General features: G+C 41.9%; 1 protein-coding gene across 3 annotated transcripts in view; it reads left to right on the forward strand.

The window, feature by feature from the left end:
* HOMER1 (homer scaffold protein 1) overlaps positions 1-14,346 on the forward strand; it is a 152,429-nt gene that overhangs the window by 41,470 nt on the left and 96,613 nt on the right. For all 3 annotated transcript variants that reach the window (XM_040340634.1, XM_040340619.1, XM_040340626.1), the window contains 2 exons: positions 2,316-2,447; positions 11,099-11,191. In XM_040340634.1, coding sequence (XP_040196568.1) covers positions 2,316-2,447; positions 11,099-11,191 — 225 coding nt within the window. The remainder of the gene's footprint in view (positions 1-2,315; positions 2,448-11,098; positions 11,192-14,346) is intronic.

Here is a 14,346-nt window from a genome sequence, read left to right on the forward strand (position 1 = left end):
CAACTCTTTATGTACGGTGGCTCTTTAGCTGTAAATCATACACAACACTTTAACATAAAGATTATCTGATCCATCCATGTACACCAATGTCAATTTATGTAAACAATTGGCCTTCTTTTGTCTTAAGTAGTGACAACATTTCTTTCATCAAGCCTTTGCATAATTGTCAGATGATCCCTGTGCCTCAATTACCTGTCTCAGGTGACACCTGGGTCTCACCTTTCTTATAGGTTATCAGTAAAATCAAATAATGCAAGAGGCAGACAAAGTCTAACTAATACACATTCTATAGAAATGTGTACTTTTATCAAAATCAAGCGATAAAAAGAAACTATGGGCAGCTTTGAAACTAAAAGGCGTTGGGGCATATCTGCTTTGGCTTAGGTGTAGACAGTATTGTAGTATGAGAACCACTGGTCTGGATAACACAAAATAAAATCTCTGCAAATGTGTGTAGGGAAAATTATGAAACTGGGTCAGTGGCACTTCTAAAATATTGAAAAACATGCTATGCCACTGCCCTCATCCCAGAATACAATGCCTGAACGGCCTATCAGCAGGCCCGGGCATTATCAGGTGGGAACGAAAGCCTGTGTTGGCAATCACCAGAAACTTGCTATTTCTCAACCCCAGAGGATTTTTTAAGGCTCAAGCATAGGAAATGTAAAGGTAATGTGTTACATGAAGTTCCAAACCTTTTCCAAGACTCCAAGAGTTTACCTATACAAATATAATAACCTTTGAAAGTTGGACTCTGATTTGACTCTTTGACTTTTTTTGTCCTGTAACTCAGTGGTTCTCAACCTCAGTCCTCAAGTACCCCCAACAGGCCACGTTTTGGAAATTACCAAGCCATTGACTCTGATTTAAAGCACATGTGCAAGCTAAAGGAAAACCTGCAAACATGGCCTGTTGGGGTTACTTGAGGACTGAGGTTGAGAACCACTGCTATACCTCACTATTGTCCAGAGGGGGCATCCATCACATTTATCAGGCAAAAGATGTGTGGTGTATGAGAGGGCAGGTATACCCATATACCCTGTATTTTAGATCACCTCAGCACATTGAAAGAAAGTAGAAGCTACTGTACGCGTACATACTAAATTTGTACAGTCATAAAATGCTGCATCCCAATATGTCAAAGCCTTATGTATAATGACTATGTTACCATAAAAAGGTGCTGGTTTAGTAATGTGCAAGCAATATATCTAACTATCCTGTGGAAAATCTTACTTTTTAGCTACTCCCTTTGTCTGTATGTCTATCAGATCTCTTTGGTGACAGAGACAATGGGCCATATTCTCAGAAGAGTTACGACGGAGTATCTCAGGAAACTCCGTCGTATCTCTGTTTTTTGACCCGCGTATCTATGCGAGTGATTACTAGAATCATTTTCGCATAGATATGCTGTAGATCCGACAGGTGTAAGTCACTTACACTGTCGGATCTTAAATGTAATTCGTCGCCGGCCGCTACGTGGCATTTACGTTCAGGTCTCATTTGTTTATGCAAATGAGCCTGATACGCAGATTCCCGAACGAAATCGCGTCGCGTAACCGTCGCTTACGTTGTTTGCGTAAGGTTACCCCTGCTATATGAGGGGGTAACCTTACGCCAGTCCCATGTATGCCATGTTAAGTATGGCGTCGGGTCCGCGTCGTCTTTTCCCATCGGGTACGTAGTTTTCGTAAGTCGTTCTTGAATACGACTTTACGTCAGTGACGCACACGTCGGCGTCATTGACGTTTTCCGTCGAGAACTGGAGCATGCGCACTGGGCTATTTTAAGCCCGGCGCATGCGCAGTTCGAACGGCACAGGGGCGCGCTTAATTTAAATACAAGCCGCCCTCTTGGAATTACGCGGGGATACGCCGGGCCAATTGCACTACGCCGCCGCAAACTACGGAGCAAGTGTTTGGGGAATACAGCACTTGCTCCTGTAAGTTGGGGCGGCGTAGTGTAAATAGCTTACGCGACGCCGCCGCAGGAACTACAAGAATCTGGCCCAATGTCAAAAGGGCAGTCCAGAAGATTGAATAAAATGTGTAGAATAAAATACCCTTTTTATGATTGAAGTACTATTGTTGGATGAAAGAAGGACATCCCAAGCCTGAGCACTTGGAGTAGGTGTCTTTTTCGAGGCTTCACAGTCAGAGCGTTGCTTTTCTTGTATGCAGTTTTCTAATAGGAAGATAAATCTGCCATAGAACACTGCATTAAGGGACCTCTTTTCTAAGAATATATTGTGTTGGAAGGTCTGCCATTATAATTTATATATTGTACTTGGATTAATTATATATTTTTATGATTTACAGGCAATAATTAATAGCACCATCAGTCCCAACATGACATTCACTAAAACATCCCAGAAGTTTGGCCAGTGGGCAGACAGCAGGGCAAATACAGTGTATGGCCTGGGCTTCTCCTCTGAGCATCAGCTCACAAAAGTGAGTAAACTGTTCTAGTACCTTGTGTGATTGAATGTAATCATAATAATGGCGGATAGGAAATAAATATATTTAATAAAGTTGTTGAAAGTTGAAGGTGCCGGTTCATATCCTCAAAGTATGGTGATGAAAATGGTAAGAAACCCAATGCTAGGAGCGAAAAACTTTTATTTTGGTGTATTTTGGAATTGTCAAATTTAGCGCCTACTTTTTTGTATCCTTCCATATTGTTGACTTGTTACCATAACCGAAACAATAGGTTGTGTGGAAAAGATAAGTTTGACTTCTTCATCTATCCATGTCCCCTTGCTTCATTTTGTTGGGAAATCCATTTGAAAAATGCCCCCTAGCATTTCTAGCTGTGGTCATCTTGATTAAAGCGGTGTTTCACCCTGCAGAACAACTTTTTAGCATAAAATTAGGCATAGTAGCGCAAGCTACAGTATGCCTGTCTTAATTTTTTTATCCCCGTACTCACTGTGTAATCGTACATAGAAGATTCCGACTGCCCGTGGGGAATGGGCGTTCCTTTCAAGAGGGAGGGTGATTGACGGCCGGCTCTGGCACGTCATGCTCCCCGAAGACAGCCGGAGTAGGTCTCGGCTCTTCACGGCGCCTGCGCACAGACTATGCGCAGGCGCCGTGAAGAGCCAAGCCTATTTCGGCTATTTCCGGAGAAGCGTGACGCGCCAGAGCCGGCCGTCAATCACCTTCCGTCTGGATTGGAGCGCCCATTCCCCGTGGGCAGTCGGAATCTTCTATGTACGATTACACAGTGAGTACGGGGATAAAAAAATTAAGACAGGCATACTGTAGCTCGTGCTACTATGCCTAATTTTATGCTAGAAGAAAAAAAAAATATATATATATATATATTTTTTTATAGGGTGAACCCCCGCTTTAAGGGCAGTTGATTCACGTAGCATTCACTTCCTGGAACTTTTTTTGATCTTTGCTTTTACATGCAGGCAGGAGGTCTTGCTTAGCTAAAAAAGCCCCTCTTCCAGATGAAAGAAAAAAAATATGCTCATAAAGACTCCTGGGATGTATGACATAATTTTGGTCTACACCAGAAACCAGAAAGAAACTGAAGAAATGTTAAAAAAAAAAAGTTTACAAGTAAATATAATATATCTATTTACTAATACTAGCAGCATAAGGATTGGAAATGCAGTAGGTAATGTTTGAGAGTTTTGTTACACTTTTAATATCGACCTTACAAAGTACCCAAAAACCTTCAAAATTAAAAATCTACTAAACATTTTATATTGGCAAGACACTGAGTGTGTTGCTATTTATTATTATCATTATTATTATTATAATACAGGTTTTATATAGCGCCAGTTTACAACATAAGGGCAGACAGTACAATTACAATACAGTTTAACACCGTAGGGATCAGAGAGCCCTGCTCATTAGAGATTACAATTTAAGAAGGAGGGTCAAGAGATACAAATGATAATTCTTGTGGGGTGACAAGCTGATGGAGAAAATAAATGTACAGTTGTTAGGTGGGGGTCAGATAGGCCTCTATCAGAGTAGGAGATAGGACATATTGGGGTAGTGAGTTCCAGAGAATGGCAGAGGCTCTGGAGAAGTTTTGGAGGTTAGCATAAGATGAGGTGACGAGGGATCTAGAAGGCAGGAAGTCTTGGGAGGAACGAAGAGAACGATTTGGTTGGTATTTTGAGACTAGGTTAGTAATGTATCTGGGGGCAGAGTTGTGGATGGCTTTGTAAGTTGTTATTATCTTGAATTGAATTTGTTGGGTGATTGGAAGCCAGTGGAGGAATTGGCAGAGAGGGGTAGCGAACGCTGAGTGGTTTGTAAGGTGGATAAGCCTGGCAGCAGCAGCAGCAGCATTCATGATGGACTGAAGGGGGGATAGCCTATGTAAGGGTAAGCCAATGACGTGGGAGTTGCAGTAGTTAAGGCTGCAGATGGCCAGTGAGTGAATTTAGAAGCTATGTGGTGCCATTGGTTAGGAGGTTAAGGTGGCAAGCTTTGGAAAGTGAATGGATGTGGGTTCGAAAGGATTGTTTAGAGTCCAGGATTATAGCTCGAATCTTGGCATGCAGGGACGGGTTGATAGTTGAGCCGCTGATTTTGACAAAGAAATCGGGGGAAGAGGCACTTGGTGGCGGAAATATTATGAGCTCGGTTTTTGATAGATTGAGATGGAGGAAGTGGTGGGACATCCAGGCTGATATGTCTGTTAGTAAATTAGTGATGCGTGAAGAGACTGATGGAGTGAGCTGAGGGGTAGAGAGAGATTTGTGTGTCATCGGCAAATAGCCAATTCCCCAATCCACACATTTGAGGGGATAGAGGAATCACTCCCACTGAGCTATTGTGTTCTTGTGTCTTCCTGCCGTCATAACATAATGATCAGTGTTATCGACTATAACTGGTGGCACTAATCGTTGAAGAAAAACCTGACTGGGTGGTTGTACAGAAGTTGATCGATTGAATTCTGTACAACCAGGCTGGCTTAAAGTGGATGTAAACCCACTCTCATCCTTTCTAAACGACTGCCATAGTGCTGATCTATAAGGATATACATGCCTTCTGCATGTATCTTTACCTGTCAAATGTCTCCCCTGTTATAAGACCCCAAAAAATGCAGATTCTGTAGGTGGGTCTGTTGTCTGGAGCTCGGTGGGTGGAGTCGTGATGTCAGTAGACTCCCCGCCCACCTCTATACTCCCCTTGTCAACATGCATTTTCTCTTGTGTATTCCTTGCACTAAATTCTGCTATGATCACTAACATCCAGTCAAAATCCAGAAAAGTAACCACAAGACTTCAGAAAAGGAGTGGGGGTGGGAATTAAAAAATAATGCATGTCTCCAGGCTAGTGCATGAGATATGTAAATACCCTGATGTTGCAACTGTGATCAGGTGACCTCAGACACACACACTGCAATATATCAATCAGATCACTCAAGCTTTTCCTCTGCCCAGCTCTCACTAGATACATCATACCTAAATTAGATCACTTGTCTGTGTATATTCTGCTTTCTGTTCTGTATTTTCACTGCAATATACCGTGTTTCCCTGAAAATAAGACCTAGCCTGATTATCGGGGAGGGCTGCAATATAGGCCCTACCCCGAAAATAAGCCCTAGTAACGTTTATTAAAAAAAACTGTAAAATTGGTATAAGGTGCAGTGTGTCTCTCCCTTTGTAACTGTATTAAATACGGTAATCCCATATTTACAGCCACTGCTCTGCCGGAGGTTTCTTTCTCTCCTCCTGGCTGACATCTGCAGCCCTTTGCTCTTCAGACCTCGGAGCGGGCTGACGTCAGCAGGGATCTCAGAGCGGAGAAGAGAAGATCACGTGCGGGCCCAGGGGATCTGTTAGAAAGGTACCATATTTCCAAAAACTGTTGCAAAGGGAGACACACTGCCAGTATAAACACTTATACCAGTACTGTATAATCTTTTTATTAAAACCGATTACATAATTTTAAGCAAGATGTTTTTTTTTTTTTTTTGTTTTTTTTTTTAAATGATGTCAAAATACTGACCTGACTGGGGGAGAGGGAGAGAAGACAGGGGACACATGAATATTTTATTTAATCCAGGATTTTTAGAACAAGGGGTAAATGACACAGCACTAAGCATTGTGCTTTAACCACTTACGGACCCCCCACTGTATATATACGTCCTCTTTTTAAACATGGATATCTCAGTAACGGCAGCAGCTGCTGCCACAACTGAGATATCCATGTTTTCAGCTGGCGGCCGTGTAAACGATAACGGCGGTCTCCGCGGCGGATTCGCCGCGAGATCGCCGTTATCGGTGGCGGGAGAGGGCCCCCCCCCCCTCCCGCCGCTTTTCCGCGCCCTCCGCCGCTTACCGGAGCCGTCGGTAGCGGCGGAGGAGATCCGATGCTGCCGCCTGGAGAGTGAGGACTTGAGTGAGGGCAAGATGGCCCCCACCCGTCCTCGTAGCACTGCTGGGCGGAAGTGACGTCAAAACGTCAGTCCCGCCCAGCCTCTTAAAGAGACAATTTTTTTTCTGTCATTTTTTTAAATGACAAATTTTCCTTTTTTTTTTTTTTTTTTGCATTTAAGCCTAAATATGAGATCTGAGGTCTTTTTGACCCCAGATCTCATATTTAAGAGGACCTGTCATGCTTTTTTCTATTACAAGGGATGTTTACATTCCTTGTAATAGGAATAAAAGTGATCATTTTTTTTTTTTTTTATATTTTAGTGTAAAAAATAATAAAATCAATAAAATTAAATAAGAAAACAAAAAAAATTTTTTTTTAAAGCGCCCCGTCCTGACGAGCTCGCGCGCAGAAGCGAACGCATACGCGAGTAGCGCCCGCATATGAAAACGGTGTTCAAATCACACAAGTGAGGTATCGCCGCGATCGTAAGAGCGAGAGCAATAATTATAGCCCTAGAGCTACTCTGTAGCTCAAAAAATGCAACTTATAGAATTTTTTAAACGTCGCCTATCTAGATTTTTAAGGGTAAAAGTTGACGCCATGCCACGAGCGGGCGCAATTTTAAAGCGTGACATGTTGGGTATCATTTTACTCGGCGTAACATTATCTTTCACAATATATAAAAAAATTGGGCCAAATTTATTGTTGTCTTATTTTCTAATTCAAAAAAGTGAATTTTTTCCAAAAAAAGTGCGCTTGTAAGACTGCTGCGCAAATACGGTGTGACAAAAAGTATTGCAATGACCGCCATTTTATTCTCTAGGGTGTTAGAAAAAAAAAATATATAATGTTTGGGGGTTTTAAGTAATTTTCTAGCAGAAAAAAATGTTTTAGTCTTGCAAACACCAAATCTGAAAAACACCTGAGGTCTTTAAGTGGTTAAAGGAACATGATAGATATCCCCTGAAAGTAAGCCCTAGTGTGTTTTTTGTAGGCAAAATTAATATAAGACCCAGTCTTATTTTCGGGGAAACACGGTACATGCATTTCCTCGTCACACTAAACTGTGGATCACACCCCATGATAAGAAACATCCAGTCAAAACACAGTAAATGCAGCCAATCCTGGGAGAGCTGGAAGGGAGAGGAGGGGAAAGGGATGTAAATTGTGAACTTTTCACACAGGATGTGCCTCTGTCCCAGGCTAGTGCATGAGATATGTAAATAACCTGTCACTCACAGCAAGGGGGCGGAACGGACTAAGGTTTTTCTCTAAATCCGTTTTATTTCACTGAACAATAAGAGGATTGCTCAGAGCTGGATTAACTCTACATGGGAAGACTGGGCACAGATGATAGGAAATCTTGTACCCTACATTGTGACATCAATTTTTTTCAGGTTTACATCCACTTTAAGCTTTATAAAATGTATACAGGAGGGACAGTCTCTCCCCCATGTGACATTGCTAGATGCCTGAGCAGCCAATAGCCAAGCACTAGTATGCCTTGTAGGAAGGGTTAGGGAATAACGTGCTCTCCCATATCTGGAAGTAACAGGTAGGTCACTTTGCTTGCCAGGGTGAATGCAGCAGTAGAGAAGTAAAATGTAGGCTAGTATAGGCAGCTATAAGGGTCTGCATGGTCAAAGCAAAAGTTCAATTTATAATGTATCTATACCCTTTTTGTTTGCTTTGGATAGGGTGAGAAAATGTTAGAACCCCTATACAGAGGTGTATTTAGGGTTTGTGCTGCCCTAGGCCTGACTAAATTCATGCACCCCCTAATTTAAATACGACCCACACTTCCTGTCAAAGCCACACCCCTTCCAATTTAAGACCCACCCTATCATCTGTAAACCACACCCCTTCCAGACCCCCACCCCCTCCATCTCCCCCTAGCAGCAAAAATACCCCCTTTCAGCACAAATCCTCACCCTCATATAACCCCTTCCAGTGAATATCATCCTTCCCAGCACAAATTATATCTCTCGGCAAAAATCCTCCCCATCTCCCCCTTCCAGCATTAATCCTCACGTTCAGAAAAAAAAATCCCTCCTCATCTCAAACCTGTGCCTCCTCCCCTCCCAGTACAGAAACCCCCCGCCCCCCGCAAAGTGCCACCCTAGGCCTAGGCCAAGATACATCTCTGCCCCTATACAGTACTGTTTAAAATCCAGGCTGCTCTGCGCTGGTACCATAATTATCACTGTGGAATGTATGTTCCTTGATAAAGAACGTTATTTATTAATAAGGATGAGCTCTGGTGTTTTCGCAACTAGCACGTGCAGAGCCCGCCAGGAAGTCTGCACTGCACATCGCTAATCAGGCAGTGAGACATTTTCCCGATATGCGGCTGCAGAGATCGAGAAATGTCTCACTGCCTTTGATTAGCTCTGTGCAGTGCCGACTTCCTGGCAGGGCTCTGCACGTGCTAGTAGCAAACACGCCTGAGCTTATCCTTATTTATCAAAATGCTATGAGTAAAGTTCCTCTTTAAGTTGCCACATCATATGCAGTTAAAAAAAGCTCACAATATATTTTTGTTACACTATGTCCCAAAATTAGAAATGACTACCCCTTTCAGAAAGGCAAACCCTGTCAGATACAACTAAGAAAAGTCTCCTGAGACTGCTTCATAAATTTTGTTGACATCCTCAAATACTTCTCATTTATCAATGTGTCTCTTCTGGTCTATCTCAACTTGTTTTACCCTCCCATTTTTCTTCCTAGCTTGGTATGATACAATGAGAGAATAAACTGCATGGCAGACTGTATGTGTCCAAGACAAAATGAGGCTGCCTGTTCAAGTTATGTTGTAGAATTACGGTGTATGAATAGAATATGATGTGTTTTTATAGATGCACAGCTTGTACTAACAGCTGCTTAGTTTTTTCCATATGGTTAGGCTTTTTTGTTTTTAAGCATATGACATAGCCATCTTGTGCTGCTGTATTCTGAAAATTTGAGTGCCCGGTGTGTTGTCTGAACGATCAAATGGGTACAACACCATGCAAACATCTACCAACCATCAACTGCCTATTGAAAACACACTTTCAATAGTATCCTAATCTATATGGTTGCTTCACAAGCGTTTTGCAGCCACTAGTAATTAAAAACAGAACAAATATATTGTAAAGGGGATATAATTACCAAACCCACACTTTATCTGTCTCACAGCTTTTTTTTAGAAGTGTGAAAACTTACAGGTATTCCTGCCACTATCTTTTGCTATGGTTTATCCTTGACTGTTGAAGGTGCTGAACATCTAAGGAATGATAAAGTGCAATGTTTAGTATACGAATGAGGCTTTGCATGTGATTACTGCAGACATACTATTCCAATAAGCAATCACTTTCAGCAAGTACTCTGCCATGGTCTATCTTCAGCATTAGGAACAGTAGGCATTTTGCCCATAGGCAGCAAAGGCAAAAAGGAAGCCCTGTGTAGTGATTGGCCACAGATTTTTCCTATCAGTCGAAGTACAGTCAACTTGTATAATATATGCTTGTATGAAAAAATGGTTAAAACTGTAATAATATTCTAAGCTAGGTTACCACCAGGAAAAATAAGTTGTGTAAAAGAGGTAGTACTAGCACTGGAGTGTCCTTTGGGTGCCAGATATTATGTGCCAGCGATGGAAATTGGGCTCTACCTATCCCAGAAACTAAACATCAAAAGCAGGCACCACCACCTCTGCACTGTAGTTATTTTACTACTTAAAGTGATTGTAAAGGCAGAAGGTTTTTTATCTTAATGCATTTTATGCAAGAAAATAAAACGCATTCTGTGTGCAGCAGCCCCCCTAATACTTACCAGAGGTCCCTTTTAGATCCAGCAATGTTGCACAAGACACTTGGCTGGCCGGGACTCCCCTCCTCATTGGCTGAGACAGCAGTGCAGCGCCATTGGTTCCCACTGCTGTCAATCAAGGTTAGTCAGCCAATAAGAGAAAGGGGGCCGGGCCGCAGGTCCTCAGTGTCTGAATGGAAACAGGGAGCTGTGGCTCAGCTCAGGTGCCCCCATAGCAAGCTGCTTGCTGTGGGGGCACTCAACAGAAGGGAGGGGCCAGGAGAGCTGAAGAGGGACCTGAGAAGAGGACGATCTGGGCTGCTCTGTGCAAAACCACTAGACAGGACAGGTAAGTATAACATGTTTGTTATTTTTAACTAAAAAAAGAGACTTTACAATCACTTTAAGGTGCATGCACAGTTTTGTATTTAGAGCAGCAGAATTGTAAGACATGCTGGTATGATGAGAAGAAAATCTTGAAGTATGTGATGACTTGATTTTGGTTGATCTGTTGGCATATACAGTGCACTGACTAGCAGTACCCAAAAAGTGTGACACAGAGTCCTGACCTTAACATGACAGAACACCTTTGGGATGAATTGGAGTGGAGACTGCTAGCCAGACCTTCTTGTCCACGTCAGTGCCTAACCTCATGAATGCGCTTCTGGAAGAATGGTCAAACATTCCCATAGACACACTCCTAAACCTTGTGGACTGCCTTCCCAGTAGAGCCGAAGCTGTTATAGCTGCAAAGGGTGGGCCAACTCAATATTGAACCCTATGGACTAAGGCTGGGATGCCATTTAGGTTCTTGTAAAGGTAGGCGTCCCAACACTTTTGACAATATAGTATATATACAGAACATAATTTATTTTTGTCTATGCTGTGGCAATGTAATAATTCCCTTCTGCTTCTGCACAATTACTTGTTGGATATTCACTATATATTTTTTCTTAATGCAGTTTGCAGAAAAATTTCAGGAATTTAAAGAAGCTGCTCGATTAGCAAAGGAGAAATCCCAAGAAAAAATGGAACTTACTAGTACGCCTTCACAGGTAATGCCTTGGCACCTCTTTTGTCTTTTTTTTTTTTTTTGCAGGCTTCAATACCTGTATAAAATACAACATATGTTATATGAAATAATTAATAAAACCAATGTGCCGCGCTATATTCTGCAATAAAATACTTCCTGTGAATCTGTGCAAAAATACATATTAAGTGCTCAATGTTAACTGACCAAGTGTATAGTGTAATATGATTCTGTTCCATACATAAAGTGCTAATGTGCTAACGACATATGCAATACATATAAGTACACAATTAAAAACCTAATTAATAAATATATTCTATCCCATACGTGCACTAAAGTGCTCAATAACATAAGTCCATCAATCGATCTCCTTAAGGATTCTTTCTCAGTTTAAATGGATCCTTGTGATGATGCCCCAAACTTATCCAACGTGCCAACACTCTCATGCCTCCCCCCCTGTGATTATCCTCACCTCAGGGTGTGTGGCTGCACAGTTAAGTTGGGTCAAACAGCCCTGAGCTCTGTATGGACTCTGGAGGTTCCTGAGCTGTTCTATGGGTATATCCTTGGTGCATATATAAAAGACAAGCTACATGGTGCTTTATGGTTTTAAAAACCATATTTATTTAAAATATTTAATCGGGGTACTCACACATCGAAGGTAGGGTTGCCACCTGTCTGGTATTCATCCGTGTTTTGAATCATATATCCGGGTTTCAGGCGTACTGAAACCTAGACACATTATTCAGACTGGGCTTTGGCTCCCCAAGTAACCAAGATAGTCACGCACAAATCTGTTGCTGTTCGGGAGCTTCAGGCAGCTGTCTAGGGGGGGGGGGGGGCAGGTTTGGCATCACTGGGGAACAGGGTGATGTCACCAAGAGAAATTTGGCCACAACCATATTTTGCTCTACCCTCCTCGGGACACCCAAAAGTGTCCCAGGCTGTTAAAGTGTTCGGGTCTGGCTTGAAGAAAAGGTGGCAACCCTAATCAAAGGTGCTTATAGCGCACCACTCAAATAGATCTGTATATAACCTGAATGAGGCGTACGTCCGTTAGTTTATCTGCAGCTGCTCGTCCTAGAAGAGCTACTACTGCCTACACCATCCTGTTTAGCACATATATATGGGAATATGAACAGTATCAGCAGCTAAGAAATTATTGCATAATATATAAAAATATCTAAAGTGATTATTTCCGGTAGCTCCTAAGTTCTTTTATCCATTTTTTGATATGTTGCATCAAATGCAGGTAAACAAAGACGACAGCATGAAAGTCCACTCAGTGTTTTATTAGCACCTGTCTGCTTTACACCATTTGACCAGATGTTATTTAGTTAATGCTACATTTTGACAGGGCACCACCAAACAGTGGTGGGTGCAGAATTCAAGGCATAGAAATCTGTCTCTTCTTGGGGGTGCTTTACAAATCAGAAAAGAAAAATGAAATGAAAGTGAAAGAGGACTCCAAGGCCTTAAAAGAGTACCCACGATCCATGTCTCAAGACAGATTGGTCTTAACATCATTTTTGGGTGTTTTTCTGTAACTCAACATTTGATTACTAACTTAAGCCTCGTACACACGTACGGGTTTCCCGGCTGACCACCGGGAAACTGAGGGGAAAACCCGAGAACCTACCCTACGGGAAAACCGGTCGTGTGTACGAGGCTTGAGACATTTTTCTTGTCCTCTCTCCTGTCTAGTTAATTTGACTGAAGTCCATTTACACATGACATCTGCCCATTTCCAGTAGAATAAGAACTTGATTGTAATCCAGTTTCTAGTACACAGGTGTCCAAATTGGCTAGGCAGAGCTTTAATCGCAGCTGGCAATGGCTTAGCCACCGATAGGTGGAGGAGATTGAGAGCCTGCTGACTCAATTCTAATTTGTTTAGATGTTGGTTCCATTTATTTTAGTCCCCTTGTTTAAGCTGAACATTTTATTCATGCTTGGCACTTACATTAATTACTGAAATGGAGCCCACAGCTTTATTATTTAAGGCTTACTGATTTATTCCGTCAAAGTAGCTGTTTGCAAGGTGACACAATGGAGAATGTATAATCTGGTGTTATTGTTTGATTTTATTTTTAGATTTTATTCAGTGCTTCTATAGGTTGCTCTTCATTAAATGTACTACCAGACACAATATTTCAGATAAGTGTGACCTCATTTATAGATGAGTCTGGATATCTCCATTTTAAATGGATACTGGCAGATTAAAGCATTCACTGGATTCTTCAATCTCTTGAGGATATGGTGCTTAAATCTCTGAACCTAGCTTCACAGGTCTGAGTTTTTTTTTTTTTTTTTTTAACTAAAAAATACATTTCTTCCAACCTTTTTAAATCCTTATCATTGCTTTTGTCATTTTGAAAAGGCAGCATAAAAGAAAAGTATTACTAGAAAAAAAGCACTTTTTGGGTTTAACCAATAAGTTTTTCCCTTCATATTATACCCTTTTATTGTACTAACCTAACACTTAAAAGACAAGCTTTCAAGAGTTTTTTCCTTTCTTCCTCAGGTATTGCTTCAGAGCCCCAGTATTGGTGTCAGTGGACGCACTAAGCCCCAGTATTGGTGTCAGTGGATGCACTATTAAGCCCAAGTATTGGTGTCAGTGGACACACTATTAAGCCCAAGTATTGGTGTCAGTGGACACACTATTAAGCCCAAGTATTGGTGTCAGTGGACACACTATTAAGCCCAAGTATTGGTGTCGGTGGACACACTATTAAGCCCCAGTATTGGTGTCAGTGGACACACGATTTCAGCCCCAGTTTGGTGTCAGTGGACACACTATTAAGCCCCAGTATTGGTGTCAGTGGACAAACGATTTCAGCCCCAGTTTGGTGTCAGTGGATGTACTGTTAAGCCCCAGTATTGGTGTCAGTGGATGCACTATTAAGCCCCAGTATTGGTGTCAGTGGAAGCATTATTAAGCCCCAGTATTGGTGTCAGTGGACGCACTATTAAGCCCCAGTTTGGTGTCAGTGGATGCACTATTAAGCCCCAGTATTGGTGTCAGTGGAAGCATTATTAAGCCCCAATATTGGTGTCAGTGGATGCACTATTAAGCCCCAGTATTGGTGTCAGTGGAAGCATTATTAAGCCCCAGTATTGGTGTCAGTGGACGCATTATTAAGCCCCAGTATTGGTGTCAGTGGACGCACTATTAAG

Source organism: Rana temporaria, chromosome 1, assembly GCF_905171775.1.
Source record: "Rana temporaria chromosome 1, aRanTem1.1, whole genome shotgun sequence".
Lineage (NCBI taxonomy): Eukaryota > Metazoa > Chordata > Amphibia > Anura > Ranidae > Rana > Rana temporaria.